Source organism: Balaenoptera musculus, chromosome 1 (assembly GCF_009873245.2).
Source record: "Balaenoptera musculus isolate JJ_BM4_2016_0621 chromosome 1, mBalMus1.pri.v3, whole genome shotgun sequence".
Classification (NCBI taxonomy): Eukaryota; Metazoa; Chordata; class Mammalia; order Artiodactyla; family Balaenopteridae; genus Balaenoptera; species Balaenoptera musculus.
The window spans coordinates 36671645-36693326 of NC_045785.1; the positions used below are offsets into that span (position 1 = coordinate 36671645).

Sequence of the window (21682 nt, forward strand, 5' to 3'; positions counted from 1 at the left end):
TGGTACCAGGCTGTGCCTGGCCGGGCCTCCCGGCTGCTCCGCTGTCTCTGGCCCTCTTTGCACATAACCTCCAACCCAACCCCCCACGCAGCTGCCTTCCTCATGACACTGGCCTGTGTTGTCCTGATGACTGCTGACCGCTATGCCTGGGGGAGGGCTAGGCCCGCCCAGAAGGAGGGGTTCTAGAGCCTCTGGGCAGAGCCTCCCAAGGCTCCTGGTCCCCCTGCACTCCCAGGCCCACAGATGCTCCCCAGCAGGTCAGGAAGACATGCCAAGACCTACTCTGTGCAAGTCTCTGGGCTTCAGGTTCTGCACATTCTTCTCAATCACTTGGTAAAGCAACCTGGGTGCCAGTATTATCATCCTCAGTCTCTAGGGATGAGGAAATGAAGACTCAGATAGAGCAAGGTACCAAAGGGTACATGGTTACTAGTGCAAAGTTGGGTTTCAAGACCAGGTCTGTCTGACCCCAGAACTCATGTGCCACCTTCCCAGGCTCCTCCCTAACTCCAGCTCCCTACCTTCAGCGCAGCCCTGGCCCCGGGATTCTGCCTACGACTGAGCCACCAGGACAGAATGCAGAGAGCGCAGGTGGAGGGGATGCCAATGTGGAAAGAGATGAGGAGGCCACAAGCTTGAGGGGAGAGGAGATGTTTCTGGTGGGGGCACTGGGTCCAGAGCTGCCGTGGTAAGTGTCTCCTCTGGGTCATGGAAGCCCAGTAGGCACCCACAGAACAGATCCAGGAACAGAGCCTACCCAGTCTCCTCCCCCTACACAGACCCCCATTAATTCCCACAATTCAACAAAGGGAGACGAGGCCCCCCTGCCTGTTCCCTCCCATGCACTAGACTTAGCAGTGGGCAGGAGACCGTTGGACCTACAGTCCTACCCAGTCAGTCTTTGCTTCCTGATATGGATTACTTTGGCCAGATGTATTTAGTGTAGTCGACAGAACACAGCACTGGACTATAGGAGCCAAAAGTTTCACTTTTAAGCTTACTAGCAACACACAAGTACTTTTACCTTTTCCTATCTAAAGAAACTGTCCCTATCTAAGGTGCTTAATATCCCAAGATATTAATAATAATAATAGCGAACACTTGACAAAGAGGGCTTATATGTGCCAGGCACTATTCGAATAACTTAAGCGTAGCCTTGTGAAATAAGTACTTTTAGTCTTTCCATTTTACAGATGAGAAAATTAAGGTACAGAGAAGTTAAGTAACTTTCCCAAGGTATTCAAAGGATCTTTTTTATTTAAATGGTTGATGAGAAAGTGACTTGTGAAACTATAGAGATATTTTGTAATGTGGAAGTACTTTATAAATTCAGAGACCGTTTTCCTAAATAGAGATATTTGTAAGTTGGTGGTGGGGGTGTTGCTTTTTAAAGGCAGAAGGGTTTGGTACATGCAGAAGTATTTTTTTTATTACACGACGCCTCAGTGTGAGAGATGGTTCTTCTCTGATTGGACCCATCTCCTCCACTCCAGACTTGGGGAGTGGGTCACGGTGCGTAGCCCACCAGGGCAAGGCCAAATTGCTCCTATTAAAAACTGCATTCCTACTTAAAAAATCACAACATGTCAGACTTGGAAGGGGTAAATCCTTATAGTCCAGGTCATATAACTATCACCCCTGCAAGAATCAGCTTCTGTTGTGCCCAGGAGGGCCAAAGAGTAGATGGGGCTGGGAAAGAGGAAGTCTCCTTAGAGAAAACTTGATTTAGAAGAGAAGCCCCGGAGAGTGCTTTGCCTGCCCTACCCCACCACTCACCGTTCTCTTCACTTCACCCCACACACTCACACACACGTACACACATCCTCCCTGTTCACCTGCAGTCAGGGTTGGGCTAGTGTACATGCTTCCTCCCCGCCTACCCCACATCCAGGAAATGGAGCCCTTAGAACAGAAAACATGGGGTAAGACACGTTTCCCCAACAGCAAGGGGCCTTCCAGGAAGAGTGTGGGATGCCTATTCTCAACCGGACTGCTTAATTGCTTTTTCTCTCTGCCTGGGGGCAGATGCCTGAACATTGCTGAGGTCTGGATGAGCTTGTTGGAGGCATATGTCCACCGATCCTAGCGCCCCGCTGTCCTGGCTCAGGCTGGTATCTAGAAGAAAGGATAGCAGAGGACCTGGAGGTTGTCAGAGAGGACACTCAGTCTTGGGATAGAACTGAAGCAACGAGTAGCACAAGTGCTGGACTTAAGGGGGCACAAGAACTGGGCTGAGGTTGGCATCGAGATATAGCTCTGAAGGTGGTAGCTGGGATTATTAGGGGGAATTAGGATTGATCCAAGTTTAGATTGACGTTCAGGATTTGAGCTAGGAGGTAGGGCTGAGTTGACTCAGAGGACTGGGGTTAGGTTTTGCCTCAGGGTTTCCCTAGAAACTGCCTACTTCATGCAATCCAGCTGAGCCCATCTCCAAAAAAACGGGATCCTAATAGTTACCCTTGGCCTCTGGTCTGGGAGCTTTACTGAGGAAATAGGAGTGAGGGTGAGCGTTGGCATTGGAAGGGAGCAGAGTCAGTGTCCCCCGACTAGGGAGCCGTAGAGGTTACGGTCTTGGTCCTCAAAGGGTGGTCCACAGACCAGCAGCATCAGCTTCACCCAGGAGCTCTGTAGAAACGCAAAACCCTGGGATGGGCTCCAGAGCTATGGAATGAGAATTTACATTTTAACATGAACTCCCAAGTGTTCCACAGACATTTCCAGTTTGAGAAGCACTGGGGAAGCTTTCCTAGCAGGAAGGCCCGAGGTAGGGGTGGGAGAGACCAAAGGACACCCAGCCCCTCGGCCTGCTCCAGGGCCCCCTGCCTGACAACCCCTCCCAGTGCTGGAGCCACAGCGACACCTACTGGCCACGGGCATCTAGGCTGCCCCCTCCAGGACATCTGGACCCTATGGTCCTGCTCTGCCTGGCCTCCACCCTGAAGCTGGCATTCCGCAGTTCTGGGGGTCTGGCTTCCCCAGCAATGCTGCAGCAGGTGTAGGATGGGCCAGGGCCTCAGGGTGGAGCAGGGCTATGTGTAGGCTGAGGCTCTGGGGCCTCCGTGTGAAGAAGGCAGGACAGGTGAGCTGGTGTCCTCAGGCACATAGAACTCAGGTCACATCCCAGCCCTGGCGTTCTCTCCACACTCAACAGCACAGAACGCATGTCTGCACTCTTCTCTTAGGTCCTCAGCCAAAATGGACAGGGTGCAGCTTCCCATCCCAATCAGCATCCAGCAGATGCCCCAGTGGGACTTGAACCTTTGTCTAAACAACTCTTCCTGGAAGCAGGCTTTTAGGAGCTACAACAATTGAAAAGCAACTCAGGGAAGGGGAGTCGCTGGACTATTTCTGGTCCAGGGTGGTGGTTGCTGGAGGAGACTCCCACGACAGAATTCTAAGTTAAAGCAGGAGGCTAAGGCCAAAGGGCAGAGGAGTAAGAGGATGGGGAAGGAAGCCAGCCCACCTCCAGGACAGGGCTCAAGAGACTCGCCCCAGGGGACCAGGCTGGTCCAGAGGGCCCCCTGGGTGCCAGGCTGCTGGGCCAGGGCCACCAGGATCGAGAGAGGGGCCTCCTTCTGGGCAGCAGTCATCCCCTCTCCCATCATTCCCAAATCTCAGTTATTGCCGGATGCCCCTCTAGTCTGCTCTCAGCTCTGAGGAGGGGTTTGCCTGAGAACTAAATGATTGTGATTGCCCACCAGTGTCTGCATTAGTGGTGATTAGTTAAAACATCAGAGTCTAAACAGTCAATTGGTTCTAATAATTAATACTATGGCTCAGCTGTGATTGAGAGAGGGTGATGGAGAGAGAGAAGAGAGGTGGAAAGAGGAGAGGGAGAGAGGATTGGCAGAGGAGCCCTAGCTCTTTAACTACCATTTCCTGACCCCCCCCTCTGGTCCTGACGCCCCCCTGGTGCCAGGGCACATCTGGCTCCTGATTCTGTGCGCTTACAAGACTTTTTAATAAGTTACATCACTGAGTTATCATAACCACCCTATTAATCTCCGTTTTACAGGTAAGAAGAATGAGGCACAGAAAGGTAAAAGCCAGTAGATGCTCAGTAACAACTTGGTAAATGAACAGATAAATAAATGCATGAAGTACCCAAAACTGAAAGCCAAACCCAGGTTAGCCTGACTCCAAAAATTTTGGGGGGACAGGATTATGGAGGGAAGAATTTGCAGAGACAAAGGAAAAAAGAGAAAACACACAGCCACTCTTCTCTCTCCCACCATCTCTCTCCTTATATATGCACTCCTCTCCCACACGTATTCCTCTCTGCCTCATCACAGAGATACACCTCTCTCTCTCTCTCCCTCTTTCTCTCTCATAGAAACCTCCATCATTCACCCCTCCCCCCATACTTCCCTCTCTCAATGTGCCGTTGTGTCCCATGCCCACTGGCCTCCATAGTAAGTAAGCACTCAAAGAGCACTTGGGAATTGAAATAAACACACCCACCCTTTCCTCCCGCCTTCCCGCACACACCCACTCTCTTGCCCCCTCCACGAGTTAGGCCCAGAGGCCTCCAGCTGGGCTGTCTCTGGCTAGGCTTGCTAACCTTTGAACTGTCCCCAGATCTGGAAGGGCCACAGGGACCGCCCTGCCTGGCAGGGGCGGGGGCTCTAGCCCGTCTCCTTACTTATCCTGGAGCCGGCTCAGCCTCTCCCCACCCCCTCCCCAGGTCAGGCGCAGGCAGAGCCAGCGAGCAGGATGGCTGTGTGTGCATTGCTATTAATCACCCCTCCTGGTCCGCTAACGAGGCTAATGCGGTAAGTGACAATAGCCCATCTTGGTTCCTGATTTAGGGGCTCAGGACGGAAGCTGGGCTCCTGGGAGTGAAGACGTGAATTCTCCACGACACTAAACCTTCAAATAAATCTCCTCCAGTCAGAGAAGCCCAGGGCACTAAATCCCACGCGCCAGTAATTGAAACCCTTAGAGCTTTCTCGGGTAAGGAAATTGCTGAGAAAGAGCAGCCAGGGGTTCCGGATGGGGTGGCAGGCCAGCACAGAGGCCGCAGAGGGCCCTGTGACAGGGGAGGCTGCTGGGGACCCTCCCTGAGCACGTGGGTATCTGCCTGTCCTGGGGGGTATGTCTGTCTGTCAGTGTTTCCGGACGTGGGATTTTACTGTCTGGTGGCCACTGCCCACTCTCTTCCCACCAAGTCTATGAACACTTGGTATTTTTGTGGGACAGCAGTTATGGAGCTTCTGTCTTTTGAGAGCCTCTGCCTTTTGAAACCCTTGCGGCCTCTGCCTCTCATTGACCATGAAAGCCAGGCTTCATTTAAGCAAAAGGAATTTTCAGCATCACCTCAATTGCCTTCCTTCCCCTCTTCCCACCTCTCTCACCCCCACCCACCCCATCTTTCCCTCCCCTTCTGTCCCTTTAAGTCCTCCTCCCATTAACTGGGTCACTGAATCATTCAACAGTCACTACCACTCTGTGACAGACCTTCTTCAGGGTCCTGAGTGTACCAGGATGAGTCAGATAATTTCCCTGCCCTCAAGGAGCTCAGAGTCTACCAGGAGAGACAGATGGATAAAGAAATAATTGCAGTATTATCCGATGTGTGCAATAATCAAGGTGTAGACATATAAGAAATATAACATGAAATAGAGGAATTCCCTATCAGGGAAATCTTCAGAGAGGAAGTATTGTCCGAGTGTGGTCTTAAAGAATAAATAGGAGTTACAAGTTGCCCATGGGGAGATGGATGTCATGGGCATTATTGGCAGTGAGAATTATAAGTGAACAGCTAGGTCTTGTCCAGCCATACATAGCACACAGCATTGCTGGAAGGGATATGAGACTGGAGAGAGACTGTCTGATAAGGAGTTCAGGATTTATGCTGTGGGCTTTGGGAGCCAAGGAAGGGTCTTAAGTAGCTGAATGATAGGATCCAATTTGTGTTTTTGGAATATCCTTCTTGCTGTAGAGATAGAAATGGATTAGAGGGGAGAGAGATGCATTAGGAAACTTAAGAGTAAAGACTGGAGATGATGATGCCTGAACGAGGGCACTGCAGAAAAGAAGATGGTTCCAGGGTACTTAGGAGGTAAAAACAGCTACGATGTTGATTTACTGCACGTAGGGGCCTGAGTCGAGAGTAAGAATCCAGATTGCCGATTTAGGGAATTCTGTGGGTGCTGGTGCCAGCCACTGAAGTTGAAAAACAGGAGGAGGGCAGGTCTAGAGGAAGATAAGTCTTGTTTCAGGCACGTTGAGCTTGAAGAGCCTGTGGGACATCCACGTAGAGAATCTGGTGTACAGTGATACATAAGGTTCAGGACTGGAGGTACAAATTGAGGAAATGAAACCAGAGTAGAGATCACGCTGAGAGTGTGCAGAGAGGGGAGTGGATGATGGCGAGGATAACAGCTAACATCAGAGGAAGGAGAGTGGTTCAGAGCAGGGGCTCCACTATAGCACTGCCTGGGTGGAAAGTCCAGCAACACCACTTACCAGGTAACCATGGCAAGTTACAGAACTTCTTATGCCTCTGTGTCCTCATTTATAAAATGAAGGGGGTGGTGAGGAATGGCACAATGCCTGGCACATGGTAAGCATTTGATCAATGTTATCACTTCCCTTCCTCCTCATCTATTCAACTCCTACTTATCCATCACGTCTCAGCTTGTGTCTCTTTCTCAGTGAAGCCTTTCTGGATTCCTCTGAGCAGGGCAAATCTCCATATTATAGGCTCCCATAACCCTGTTCACCTCTCTTTGACACAACTGCAACGTTACAATTATTTGTAAAATTATTTTATTGCATGCTTCCTCACTGCTTTGCAAGCTCCATAAGGACATAGATTTCGTGGTATCCTTAGACCTTGTAGTGCTTCACACATGGAAAACACCCAATACATATGTATCGAATTAATAAATGAATATAGCTGCAGTTCCATCATATTTGGCAAACGATGACCATCAAGGATCTGACTGAGAGCAGACTGATTGAGAGTAGGGTGAGGGGGATGAAAATCAGACTGCAATGAGTTTATAAGTGCTTGGGAGATAAAGGAGTATGGACAGCAAGCAAGACTCCTTGGAGCATCTTAGGTGAAAAGGGAAGCAGAAGGAAAGGGCATTAGCTACAAGGTGCCATAAGAAAGAGAGGGATGCATTGTTGATACTGTTGTAACGGGGGAGACGGGAGACTCGAGGATGTATATGCTGATGGAGGGAAGCATGAGGAGGGAAAGGGGAGGACGCAGGAGAGAGGGGAGAACAGGACAGCTTCCTGAGGAATGTGGGCAGGAATGGGATTCTGAGTCCAGGAGAAGGGATTAAGCTAAAACAGGATGGTGAATACCTCTTGCCCTGAAACTGGAAGAGGAAACAAGGAAGTGAGTTTGGGTCTGGAAGTTGAGGGAATTTGTGCCTAAGGACTTCAAATTTCTGAGTGAAGTAGGCAGTGACGCCACCTAGAAAGAGAGAGAGGGACAGAAGATGGGGAGGGGGACTCGAGACAGTAAAATATTATTGGATTGTCTCTGTGGGAAGGGGAGACAGAGCTGACCAAGGGCATGGAAGAGGATTGCTTAGTAGTGCTGAGATTGGAAACTATGAATTTTTATTGGCACATCTCTGCGTGGTTTTGTGATTTTCCCCAGCTGCGCTGAGCCGCCTGTGTGTCTGAGACAAAAAGGAGATTAGCTAGGTTGTGGAGAAGGCAAAGGAAGTAAAGAGGTTGAATATGTTGACAAGAGGGTGTTGCAGTGATGCGCCCTGGGGTCCAGGCTAGAATCCATGAGTAAGTGGTCTCAGGAGGTGGGAGGAGGATCGAGAGAGAGAAGCAAGTGTGATGGGTACAAGGCCATGAGAGAGCTGGGGGAGAGGGAGTTCTTTCACAGAGCAATTTAGGTTGTTGACAAGGTCCTCCAGGGGGAAGTGGAATACAGGAAAAAATAACAGGAGCAGAGGAGGTCAGGGCAGTGACAGGGCTCGGGGTGACAGGTGAGTGTCAAAGTCCTTGGCAGATGTGGAAAAGGGAGATAACAGTGATGAGGGATGCAGCGTGGTACTTGCGCTCAGAGCCCAATGGGTGGAGAAGCAGTGGCCTGAAAGCGGCAGTGAGCACTAAGGAAGACACTGACCCCACCTCCTGGCCTGAGGAACCTGAAGTTGGCAGAAAAACAGCCAGCACTGGAGAGGACTGCCGGGAAGTGGTGTCTCTGGGGAATATACCAGCTTTCCGGGAAAGTGAAGAGAGGAAGTAAAGGGAGTATCTAGGGAGCGAGGATGGAGAGGATTTTATTGGCATGGTACTCAGTCCCAGAGAGCGTGATGGGAAGATGGTCAAGAGCCTCCTCCATCCCCTCCTTTCCCAGCATCTCTCCTAGGACGGTCTGCGTCTCTAGCCCACCTCCCCCACTTGACATCGCTCCTCCAGTACCATCTACTCCCCAGCCCACCTCCCACATGCATGTTCCCCATCCCATCCTCACGTCCCTCCCTCCTCTTCCCACACCTCCTCCCCAGTTCTCTCCTCCCCAAACCCTCTTCCTGCCCTGCCCCACCCCAGCCGGCCTGAGTGAGCAGGAACCCCTGCACCTTCATTTCTCAGGTCACTGCTTGGCTAATGGGCTATTAATTTGCTCAATCGTCCCCTGTGAGGCAAACTCAATTTCTGCCAGCCAGTCGTCCCTCCCTGTCGACAGCGTGATTGATTGGAGGAACAGCTGTCACCGCCCGGCTGCCTGCTCCCTGCCTCCTTCCCCGCAAGTCCCCGCCACCCCTCCTCCTCGGGCCGCCGCCCCGCGCCCACAGAGGCAGCGCACCCCTGCCACCTGCCCAAGGATCTGTCGCCAGCAATGAAAAATGACAGAAATATTTAAGGACAAATAAGGCTTCCCAACGCAATTGAAAATGATTACAGGCAGCTACAGATGGGGCCAATCTGATGCGCAGCAGCAAATCAAATCGAATTTCCTTATCGGCGTATTATTTTAGGCGTTATCTGGCACGTTGATGCAGTTATCAATTCAATTTCAGCCGCCGGTCCGCTGTTTACTGTCTCGGCTTTGCTGGGAAAAGGTAAACATGCTCAGCCCAGCAAATTAATTTCTGGCTGAAGCCAGAGGCTACAAAGAACTGCTCCGCAGGACTCACGGCCCCCACCTTGGCCCTGGGCTACAGTGGGCCAGGCTGGCTGGGCCTGGGGCAGGCCAGAGCTTGCCCAGAGAGCAGAAGCCCCACTAGCTGCCTGCCCCTGCCTGGCCCCATCCCCAAGCAGGATTCAGGGCTCCTAGCGGGCTGAGGTGACCGCTGTTGGCTCCGCGGCTGGTGCCAGGGAGAGGTGAAGGTCTCCCATTAATTCTCAGCTAAAAATGACAAATTCATCTTGGACGACAATTAAATGAAGTCAGTAATTGATGCTAATTGATCTCCAGATGCAAGGGCTCCCCTCAGCCTTAGCAGCACGTGGCTGTCTTGCTCACTCTGCCCACCCCAGCCCTTGCACACCCCCAGCCCTCCACTTTTCTCTCCTCCTCTCTTGGTCCTGGCACACCCCGTGGGCTCTGGGTCTCTGGACCCCAGAGGTCAGTGGGAGACAGCTGGCGGGGGCTAGGCTAGCAGGCAGCGCCCAAGGCCAAGAAGCTGGCCCACTGCCCATCCAGCTCTGCAGGCACTTGTAATCAGTGCCCCAACTTCCCCCCATGAGCTTAGAAGGCAGGTAACGCTGCCCTCCTCGGCGCTTCAGGATTTACTGCCCACAGCTGCGGAGGTTCCCACTTCATTTTTATAAGCCCATCGTCAGAGCCAGCAGGGGGTAAAGCACACTTGGATTTGCTTTAAACAGTCCAGTCCTAGCATTTTGGCTCCAAAGCAAGGAAGACACTGGGGGAGAATGAAGTGTGTGGGGAGAGTGTCCGGGGGTACTCAGTCTGCACTTGCATATATACGTGTGCTCACATGTGTTTATCTAGATGGGAACAAATACCCACACTTGTCCGAGCACGTGTGTGTGCCAGTGCCCACATGTGCGTGTGTGTGTCCAGACATTTAAGAGGATATGTGTGCATGTCTATATGTGGATATTGTCCTGAACTGGGCCCTTTTCTGCAGTTCATAATAAAGCCTAATCCCAGGGAACTCTGGGAAGCCCACCCGCCATACCCACCACTGGCCTGGCCCAGCACAGGGCACTGTCTGGAAGTCATTAGCTAAGGGAGGAGGGAAACTTAGCTAAGAGGAGAGAGGTTGCAGTTGTGTTTGGGCCAGCCAAGGTCAATGGTGTGAAATAGCTGTGACCCCTGAAGCCCCACCAGCCTCTCAATAGTCTGGCTGGTGCACTTGGCTGGAGCAAATGCTCATGGGGCCAAGCATTTAGGGTCCATGCCCAAAACTCAGTGAGCTTGATTATGCCTTGGCCCAGAGCCCTTGGTTCCAGCTAGAGCCCAAGTGTGAGCCTAGACTACCCACAGGCTGACCTCCTCCTGGCTGTCTTGCAGATGTTTGCCATTGGCCACCCAAGAGCCATGTCTGGCTCAATCCAGGCCCCCTCTATTGCTAGAGACAGTAAATAGCATCCATCACAATAGGGGTCAGGGCACCAGCCCAGCCCAGCTCCTGTTTCACAAGAACCTGGAGCTGGCAGGAGGCCAAGTGGAATGGGCAATGCCAATCTGAGTTTCTGCCAGCAGAGTAGAGGGAGAAGGGAAGATGGCAAGGGCATGTGGGCATGAACATGTCACCCCTATGAATTCTACCTGAGTGTATATGTCACGCGTCAGGGAGCCAGTGCTGTGTGAGGGGGTCCTCCTTATGCAAGGAAGAGGAGCAAGGGAAGAAGAGCATATACAATAGGATAGATGACCAGACCAGACCAGGGGCGAGGTAGGGGCAAGGAACCAGACAAAACCCCCTCAACGTCTCCCAGCTAACATCTGCATCTTCTGGGGGTTTAGCAAGGTCAGTGATCACTTATTCATTCATTCAAGGAATATCTTTTGGTTCCTACTTTTACTACTACTATCCTCTTACTTTGGGCTATGCCCCCTGCTAGACACTGGGGCTATAGCAGTAAACAAGTTACTCCCTGACCTCAAGAAATTTACATTCTAAAGAGAGCAACAGACACATGATAGGCAATTATAATACTGTGTGACCAGAGGTAGCACAAGAAGCTGTGGGAATGCAGAGGAGGCACCTAGTGCAGTCTGGAGGAGTCGGGAAAGGCTCCCTGGAAGAAAGAATTCAGAGTCTTAAAGGATGAGTAAGATTTAGCCAGCCTGTGCAAATGGTCCCTGCCATATCCTTTTTGGTTGCTTGGCAAGCCCAAAGCAGAGACAGATAGGCCTATTTGGTTCCAAGTGACTCTGGAACTGCTAAAAATGTCACCAGACCACCAGCCACTGCCCTGGGGTCTGGGCAGGAGGGTGCACAGCTGTTTTCAGGGCACCCCTGGGCACTGGCGGATAAGGATGGGCCATAGCTAAATACACGTCTCCCCTCTGCCCGCCCCACCCCCACCTCCTCGATCAGGGATGCCTATTAATCCTGACAAATGATGACTTACGAACATGTAATGCAAACTGATTCATCATACATTCAAATCCACCACCCCGCCCCAGCGGGAGGCCCCAGCCAGACAAGTGTATTACACGGATAATGTATTTGACGTATTAATAAAACCAGCCGCATTGCTCTGGCGCGGGGACTGGGGAATGCCAATATACGATGACAGATCACATATTGATGAAATCCAGATGTTTGGAATCATAGTCTTGGGGCCTTGTTCATATTGACTGAAGGTAAAAAATGCCATCTGTCAGCATGTTAACTCTTCCTGTCCCACGCTCAGCAGAGGCACCAATCACGGTTTTCTGGAGAGAAGAGAAGGAAGAGGGGAATGAGTGAGAGGGCAGAGTGGTGGCTTGGATGGATGTGGTGGGGTAGATGGTTGTACCGTGGACATGATGGGTGGAAGGGACACTTTTCATGCCTTGTGTTCTTAACCTCTAAGCAGCATGCAACCCTATTGATGACGCTCCCCCCTCCGTGAAACTCTTCCCTTCTTGGCTTTGATGACATCACCTTGTTTTCATCCTCCTCTTGGCTGTTCCTTCTTAGTCTTCAATGACTTAAACTTCCTCCACCTGTTGGAGTTACTCAGGGTTCTGTTCCAGCCTCTTCTTACTGTACACTCTCGCCCTAGGTGATCTCACCTACTCTTAACTTTTGTTGAGTATTTATCATATGCAAGACATTGTTCTAGACACAGAACATGCAGTGGTGAATTTCAGTCTTTATCTATATGTCAGCGTCTTCAGTTCTATAATTCTAGCTCTGGCTCACATATAGTGCCTACTCAGCATTTTCACAGGGTTGCCTTAACAGTTCCTCAAAGTAAGTTTATCCAAAACTGAACTCATTTTCTTCCTTACCAAGCTTACTGCTCTTCCTCCTGTTCCACAAGTCAGTAAATGGTCTACACCTAGCAGTTGCTCAAGTCAGGCAGCTTGGAGTCATCCTTGACTCCTCTCTGTCCTTGAACCCCCATGTCCAATCCACCCGCTTCTGTTCAGCTCCAGCATCATCCACATCATCTCACTAGAGCAGGTCACCTTCATGTCTCACCTGAGTTAGTCAGATAACCTCCTAGATGGCCTTCCTGCACTTGATCTTGTCCCCTTAGACCATTCTCCGCTTTGCAGTTAGAATGATCCTTTTAAGATGCAAGTCTGGGACTTCCCTGGTGGCGCAGTGGTTAAGAATCCGCCTGCCAATGCAGGGCACACGGTTTCGAGCCCTGGTCCGGGAAGATCCCATGTGCCGTGGAGCAACTAAGCCCGTGCGCCACAACTACTGAGCTGGTGCTCTAGAGCCTGCGAGCCACAACTACTGAGCCTGCGTGCCACAACTACTGAAGCCCGCACACCTAGAGCCTGTGCTCCGCAACAAGAGAAGCCACCACAATGAGAAGCCCGCGCACCGCAACAAAGAGTAGGCCCCACTCGCCACAACTAGAGAAAGCCCGCGCTCAGCAACAAAGACCCAACGCAGCCAAAAATAAATAAATTTTAAAAAAAGATGCAAGTCTGATATGTCACTCCCCTGCTTAAAATTCTTCAATGGCTTCTCACTGTATGTTAAAAAATAATAATAATAAGCCAAAATCATTAACATAGTTGAAAAGTCTTCCAGGATCTGGCCTCTCTTTCAACAGCTCTCAGTGCTCTGCCCCTCACTCTCTGCTCCAGCCATACTGGACCCTTTTCAATTCTTCACTTAGGCTTTCTCCCCTCTGTACCTTCAAACATGCTGTTTTCTATCTAGAACACTACTTCACCATCATTGCTTGACTGGTTCCCAGTCATTCTTCAAGACTGCTTAAATGTCACTTATTTCACCTCCCAGACCAGATGATATACTCCCATAGTTCCACGTACTTGCCTTGTTCTAAGACCATGCTGGGGATGTTTGTTGAACGTCTCTATCCACAGTTAGTTCTTAAGCTCCCTGAGGGCAGACAGTGTGTCTGTCTGTTCATTACTGCATGGTATCCATACTGTAGCAGACCCATCTTTGGTACTCAATTGACATTTGTCAATGATTATTGAATCATTCCCGAGGTGGGTGGATAGTTAGGTAGGTAGCTGGGTATTATGCAGTGGTTAAGAGCACTGGCTTTGGAGTCAGACAAATATGGATTTAAATCTCTGCTCTGAACCTTCCAGCTCTGTCATTTCACTGTTCTGAGCTCCGTTTTCCTCATCAGTGCGATAGAGACAGATTAATTATACCTACCTCATTGGACTGTTGTAAGGATTAAATGAGATTACATATGTGCAGCATTAAACCTACAGCCTAACATATAATAGCACTCAATAAACTGTTATTATTATTAATGGGCAGATAATGTTTAAGTGGATGGATGGATATATTGACAAACAAACCAGTAAATAGTTATATAGGTATGGATGGATAGGAAGAAGGAACTCCATGGAAGCCAAAAGGGCCAGGGTACCTACTGAGTGGTACACAATCTTGATCATAGCAGGGAAGAAGGCTGGATACAGGGCAAGGCCAGGCTGGTGTCAGGATGGGGTAGATCTAGGCACAAACAGCAAACTGTGCTAGTGTCCTACTAGAGATAATAGTGACTCAGCACACAGCCCTGATTTAACTAGATCCTGAGAGTTAGTTGTTATTATCCCTGTTTCAGACAAGAAGAAACTAAAGCTCAGAAGTGTTAAATGATTTGCCTAATGTCTCACAGCTAGTAAGAGGCAACTCTGTTGAACGTTGCTTGAAGGCTCTTGGTCACCAGGAAATGGAAGCCCTTCGGTCGGGATTGCAGGAGGAAAAGGGTGGAGCACACACATATGTACACATAAACACACATGTACACACACGTACATACTCTTGAAAGTCCCAGCCTCCATTGCCAGTTGTCATTAGAGTTACCCTCCCCCTCATTTTAATCCTCCCCATTCTTAAGTCAGGCACCAGTCAGTCAAGCTCTGCCTTTTGCGGTCCGTGGAAAAAAGATAATGAAGTTGGGGTTTGCTGCTTGAATAAACAGAGAGGCAAGAATGGAACCCACAGGCAGCAGAACTGGGACAAAACTAAACAGGCCAAGCTGGAGAGGCAATCACATGGTTGGGAGTTGCAGGGCCGGATGTGGGTTAGTGATCTAGGAAGGGAGGGTTTTCTCTTTGAATGAGACCCTCATCCTCCAGGGCCCAGTTCTGCACCAGGCCTCACTATGGAAGGTGGCAGAGAAGGAGCAGCTGTGCCGGCCCTTGAGCTCCCAGTGGTCAGCAGTTCCCAACAGAGGGGCACAACAGAGGGCTGATCCTGGACCCCAGGTACCTGAGGCCTTGATCCAAGGCTTGAGGGCCGGACTAGCTGGAGCCTGGCCCAGGCCAGGGAAAAGCTACTTGGCTGGACTGCCCCTCGTCAGCAGGCCAGTCCCCCCAGCTTACAACCGCAGGCAGTCACTTCCTGGTGGAGCTGGCTGTTTCCTGGTGGGGAGGTATCCCGGCAGCTCAGAAAGCGGAAGGGACCGTCTGGAGGCCCCACAACTAAGGGGCCTCCAGGCAGGGCCTGACTCAGCCCTGACTCTCTGCTCTTTGAGCTGGCAGTGCCCCGTGTGAGGCTGAGGGTAGGGTCAGGCCGCTCTGCTCCCTGCTCTCCTCCTGCCTGGGGGATACCTGCGGCAGGCGGAGAGGTGGAGGTGGCAGGAGCAGCGGAGCCGGCGGCGGGGTGGCTGGAGGGAGGTGCGGTAATGAATGTGGACGGGAGGCGGAATGAGCGATCCATCTTTGCATGGGAGGGGAGGGGAGGGGGCCGCGCGCCTTCCCCCCACACACTCACACACTCAATCAGGCGCTGTCAGACCTCCGGCCGCCTGGCATTTTGGTGAAGAATCTCTCAGCTAAAAATTGTTGTCAGTCCCATTTCCTCGTTATCAGTGCAAGGGCTGAGGCAGCGCCCGGGGATTAGCAGAAGCGGCGAGCGCCCGCACCGCCATCCACTGCCGATAACACCGGGCCTCGTGCCTCACCTCCCCCATTCATCATCTTTAGCAGTGACAGCCCGTCCCAGTCCCTGTCCCCATCCCCTCATGCTTCCCGCGTCTCCCCACGATGCTGCTCAGCCTGGCTCCTGACCTCCCTGGAGAGCCAGGCCTCCTGAAGAGGGACGGGATTCAACCTAGGCCCCTCGGACCTAGACCCACCTGTGGCCGAGGGCTTGGCCAGCTGTGGGGTGGGGGGGCGGGGTCAGGAGTGAGGAATGCTCAAGGAGAAGATGCTTTCTGACAGCCCGCCGCTGGTGGGCTCGGTCTGCCTACCTGCGATGCTGGCAGCGGTGTTGGAGAAGGGATTCCTGCATTAGATGGGCAGCTGGACTAAGGATTTCTGGAAGCCTCTCCAGCCTGAGATGGACTCCCAGATACTGGGAACTGTGGAAGGGAAGAGCCAAAGGATGACTAGGAAGAGTAGGGGGTTGAAGACTTTGTTCCCACCCCTGCAAGACCACAGCCCCTTCCTTTTGGCCATCCCCAGCGGTTTTATGGCCCGTTTTATGGCCACTGTAATGGCCCAGGTCAAAAGCTTCAGGGAGTTGTATTCTGGGAATTATGCAAACGAGGAGCAGGCCCAGGGCCAGAGTATGGATTTTGTCATTAAACCTGGGCAGGCCATGTCGTTAGTGCAGTAAAACCCACGTCATGACCACAGGTCTCAATATAAAATTATAGGGAACACAGCGGGGGAGGGGAAGCAGGGGGCCCACAGACATGCTGACACCTGCCATTCCAGCCCCTGAGAAAATAGGGGTGGGATGGAGGGCACAGGCTGCAGGGTCCCTCCGCTGATCCCTGTGAGTGCTATTCCTGAAGCTGGGAGCCAGGAAGAGGACCCATTGTCCCAAAAGGGAAACTGAGGCCAACATCAGAAAAGTAGAAGATCCCTGTTAACAAAGCAGATGAACTGAGGACAGGTATACGGGAATGCTGGTGCCTGCTCCCAGGTGTAGAGGGAGGAACCTGGGCTCTAGGAAGCCCTAAGAGCTGTACTTGGTATCCCAGGCTGAGAGGGGCTGAAATCCTGATATTTCCACCTCAGCTCCTAGCCCATGCCCTAGATCCTACTCTTTCTCCATTCTTCTCTCTTACCATTTCCCCTCTTATGCCCAGATCCTTCCTCAGTGCTTGGTTTCAACAGCCTTGTCAACTCTCCCTTTTTCATCCTTCATGCCTGCCATCAAGCAATGCCCACCCCCCATCCCCCCCGGCTGGGTCCTACCACCCTCCTCTGGCCCCTTCCTGCCCACCCCCACAAGCACCCATTCATGCCTCCCTCAGCCCTGACCAGGGCTGCACTGACTGCAATCATTGATTTTCTTTTTCAGCTTTCCCACTAGTTTGTGATCTCCTTGAGGCCAGGAATGTGTTATCTTTATCTTGGAGAAAGAGATAAAGATATCTCAGTTTCTCATAGAATAATACCTGATGTAGAATAATTGTTTGATAAGTGTTTGCTGAATGAATAAATAAATGAAGCAATGAGATCAAGAGCCAGGTAGAGGCCCCTGTCTAGTTCTGAGCCTCAGTTTCCCCATCTGTAAAATAAAGATAATGGCCTGCAGAATTTCTAGGGCCTCACTCACCTCTGAGATTTTCTGGCTGAATGAAGTTAGAATGAGCTTAGACTCCTCATCTCCCCACTCCCAGACCGGGACCACATCTGCTTCTTTTACTCAGAGCTGCCTTCCAGCTGTCCCCTGAGCATCTGAGGCACAGCCACCAGGGCACATGATCAGTAGAGTCCCTTCCCTTCCTCACAGACCTAGCCACACCAACTAGAGCCATCCCAACCCGACCCCGGCACACACAAAGCCTCCACAGCTGACATCCCAGCTCTGCAAAAGTCATCTTGCTTCTGGGACAGTTAGCTCTTCGTTCCTACCTCTCCTCCTTCCCCTCCTCTTCTCCACTGTCTCATTTCATCGTTGAGCATCTAATCTATGCCAGGTCTTTTTTCTATTGTCTATAGATTAAAAGATGGTTAAGAAATGGTCCCCACCCACAAGAAACTCACAACTCAATCATTCATTCATTCATTCCTTTGCTCCCATTCTCTGCCTGGAACTCTTCTAAGGCACATCTCAAATTTCATTTCTTTGGTTAAACCTTCTCTTTTTCCACTCCTCAAAACACACACCCAGAATGAATCACTCCCTCCTCTGAGCTCTCAGATGACCTAGTCTGGGCATCCAGGAGAGCCGTGATCACCCTCAGTCTTGTGTCAAAAGGAGGTGGGTTCTTGTGTTCAGCCTGAACTGGGAATTCCCTCAGGCATAGGGTTACTAGACTTAGCAAATAGAAATACAGGACATCTCGGTAAATTTGAATTCTAGAAAATCGATGAATAAGTTTTAACATAAGTATATCCTGTGCAATAGTTGAGACATATTTATACTAAAAAATTATTCATTATTTATGTGAAATTCAACTGGGCATCTTGTATTTTATCTGGCAACCCTACTGAAGCAACCATCTTAATCATCACTGGCGTGGCCCTTTATCTCTCTAAAAGCTAATTTGACCCTCCCTAAACACCAGAGGAAAGAAGAAGCAGGGAGAAAGATGTGGCCTTAAGCTAAAGAAGTCCTTCCTACAGTCAGAATTTACATGGATAGACAGGGATGTTTCTAGATGAATAGGGCTCTTCAACACTGTGCCTGTTAGCAGAGGCCAAGGGAGCACTGGCTGGGGACAGTGGCAAGGGAGGGGGTTTAGGTACCCCAGTGGGTGCACTAGGCAACCTTCAGGCCCCTTCCTAGCACAGTGTGCTCTGGTTACCATCAGGGACAGAGTGGGAACAGAGTTCAGGCTCCCAGCGGGCCCCCAAGTCAGCATAGCCAGTGCTAAACCCACGTGTGGCTGTGTATTGGGGGTACACAATTTAAAGGGCATTTTGGAGGGGAAGAGCTCAGAATCTGTTATACTCACAGAGGCCAATGAGGTTATCCAAGTGAGAGGGAGTGAGACCTGAACTGGGAGAATGTAGATTCCAGGAATATTGAAGCAGAATGGAGAGGACTTGGTGGTTAAATGAATGTGGGAAGGGGAGTAAGGCCAGGGAGGGGGCCGAGGGCGAGGCGAAGGTTACTGGCTTGGGTGACCAGGTGAATACAGGTGTCTTTCACTGAGAAGAGCACTGCTGAAGAGGGCGGGGAGGGGAAAGTGAAGAAGCTGAAGTACTCAATTCTGGATTGTTGAGTTTCAGATTTTTGTGGGACATTCAGGCATTTATGTCCATTAGGCATTTGGATATAGGGGTCTGAAGAACACGGGAGGGATCTGGCATAGAGAAATGGATTCTGGAGTCAGCAGGGCACAGGTGGGAGTGATGGCCATAAGAATGAACAAGATCATCCCAAATGCAGAGGGAGGAGAGGAGAGGCCATGGAAAGAAGCATGGGGGAAAGTGAGGAACTGGGAGAGGATGCCACCCTGGCAGTCACCCAGGTCCTTTTCTGTCTTTCCCACTCAACTGTGAGCGCCTCAGTTTCAGGGACTAGATCTGATTATATTCTGTGTCCCCACCACTCTGCACTAGGCCTGGTTCAGTGAAGACATCAATGTTTGTTGAATGACTGCAGGAAAGAATCCCCTTTCTCCCTCTTTTCTTGCTTCTCCCGCTTTGGGGAGTGTGAAAGCAGTGAGGCTAAGGTAGAGACAGAGAGGGCCCTGGATACTCTGGGTGATGGTGTGATTAAACAAGACCTGCTTCACTAACGTGTGAAATGAAGTGATCAAGGTTTGATTGCACAGAGCATTGATTGCGTCCTGATAGATTTCCGAGAGGGGCAGCTGGCTGGGGAGGTGCCGTGCACAGCCACAGCCTCTGGAACTGCAAAGCTGAGTGATGTTCATGGGCTCTGAGACCCTCAGGCTCACCCTTCCTCTAGGCCAAGAAGCCCTAGGAGGTAGCAGCTGGCTTGGAGTGGAGGATTGGGACAAGGCATTTCCCTCCACATATAGCCGGGCTTATATGTCTGTCTCTTCTTCCCTTACCAGGTAAGAAAAAGGCAGCAGCACTATTTGACAGCCAGGCCCCTATTTGCCCCATCTGCCAGGTCCTGCTGAGGCCCAGCGAGCTGCAGGAGCATATGGAACAAGAACTGGAGCAGCTGGCGCAGCTGCCTGCCAGGTAAGCCACCTGACGGGGAGCCTGCCCGCCGGACGCCTCCACTCGGGGTTCTGGCCAACAGGTCCCAGCCTTTTGGCAGAAGGCAAGACCCTGCTGCCATTCTCCACTCTGCTTTCAATCCTCAGCTCCACCAGCTGAATGGTGCTGCCTTTCTCTTCTTGCTCTGTTTTTGGAGATGTGAGGAGAGTGAGCCTCAGCCTCAAAAGGGCACAAGAGGAGCTGGAGAGGGGAGGAGCCTCGGGGCAGGGTAACGGAAGCAGGGACCGGGCCTGGCAGCTCCCCCAGAAGTGCAGCCTGGGGTTGCCATCCACCTTCTCTATGAATCTCAAGGTCTGAAAGGTGACAATTTTGAGAACGTGCTCCGGCGTGTCCCCCCTGCTCTACCCCACCTCCCTTGTCCCTGCCTGAAGGACCGCGCGGAGGCTCCTCCCAGGCCTTGTGGAGGAGCCATGGTTGTTAAAGGCAGCAGGGGAGGTGTGTAGCAAATTACCCCAAAGCTTAGCGGTTTAAAGCAACCATTTCATGGTGCTTGTGGAATCTGTGGGGTCAGGAATTCAGACAGAGCACAGAGGGGGTGGCTTGTGTCTGCTTCATGATATCTGGGGCCCCAGCTGGGAAGACATGGTGGCTGGAAGCTGGGATCACCTGGCTGCTTCATTCACATGTCTGGTGGTTGATGTTGGCTGTCAGCTAGGACTTCAGCTGGGGCCGTAACCAAAGCACCTACACATGGCTTCTCCTTGTGGCCTGTGCTTCCTCATAGCATGGCAGCTTAGGGCTCGAAAGCAAATGTTCCAGTCAACTAGAGGGAAGCTGGACCACCATTTATAACCTAGCCTCAGAAATCACTTAACATCACTTCTGCTGTCCTCTCTTGGTTGAGGCAGTATTAGCCCACCCAGATTTTAGGGGCAAGGACACACACCCCACCTTTTGATGGAGAAGTGGCAAGCTCCTATTACAGAAGAGCATGTGGGATGGGAGACATGGTCATAGCCATCTTTGGGGAAAAGGGGAATACAGTCTCTTCCACTACTCCCAATCCCACCCCTTGTTCAGTTCAAGTCACCAGACTTGACTGATCTTCCTTCCTCTACCCTCTCACCTAATCCCCCGTGCAGGGTGCAGGGGACCAAAGGTGAATCAGAAATGGTCCCATGTAAGTTGGTGCAGCCACTATGGAAAACAGTATGGAGGTTCCTCAGAAAACTAAAAACAGAGCTACCATATGATCCAGCAATCCCACTCCTGGGCATATACCCAGACAAAAGTATAATTCAAAAAGATACATGCACCCCTATGTTCACAGCAGAACTATTCACAATAGCCAAAACATGGAAACAACCTAAATGTCCATCAACAGATGAATGGATAAAGAAGATGTGGTACATATATACAATGGAATACTACTCAGTCATAAAAAAACCACAATGAACTAATGCTGTTTGCAGCAACATGGATGGACCTAGAGATTATCATACTAAGTGAAGTCAGGAAAAGAAAGACAAATACCATATGATATCACTTATATGTGGAATCTAAATTATGGCACAAATGAACCTATCTACAAAACAGAAACAGACTCACAGACATAGAGATCAGACTTTTGGTTGCCAAGGGGGAGTGGGGGAGGGAGAGGGATGGACTGGGAGTTTGGGGTTGGTAGATGCATACTATTACATTTAGAATGGATAAACAACAAGGTCCTACTGCACAGGGAACTATACCCAATCTCCTGGGATAGACCATAATGGAAAAGAATATAAAAAAGCATGTCTCTATGTGTATAACTGAGTCACTCTGCTGCACAGCGGAGATTGGCACAGTATTGTAAATCAACTACACTTCAATTTAAAAAAAGAAGAAAGAAAGAAAGGGTCCCACCCTCAGGAGCTCATAATAGCAGAGTAAGGAGAGCCAAGCACTAGAAACCCTGAGGGATAGAGGCTGCTCTACAGGAAGAACAGGAGCTGTGGGAGCATCGAGGAGGCAGCAAACCCAGCT

The 21682-nt window shown here is 50.8% G+C and overlaps 1 protein-coding gene across 3 annotated transcripts in view; it reads left to right on the top strand.

Annotated features, from left to right (window-relative positions):
* RNF220 (ring finger protein 220) overlaps positions 1-21682 on the top strand; it is a 223323-nt gene that overhangs the window by 166828 nt on the left and 34813 nt on the right. For 2 of the 3 annotated variants that reach the window (XM_036858420.1, XM_036858410.1), the window contains one exon: positions 19546-19678. In XM_036858420.1, coding sequence (XP_036714315.1) covers positions 19546-19678 — 133 coding nt within the window. Of the gene's footprint in view, positions 1-14720; positions 14825-19545; positions 19679-21682 lie in introns of those variants that run through there. The other variant, XM_036858430.1, reaches the window with a different exon arrangement.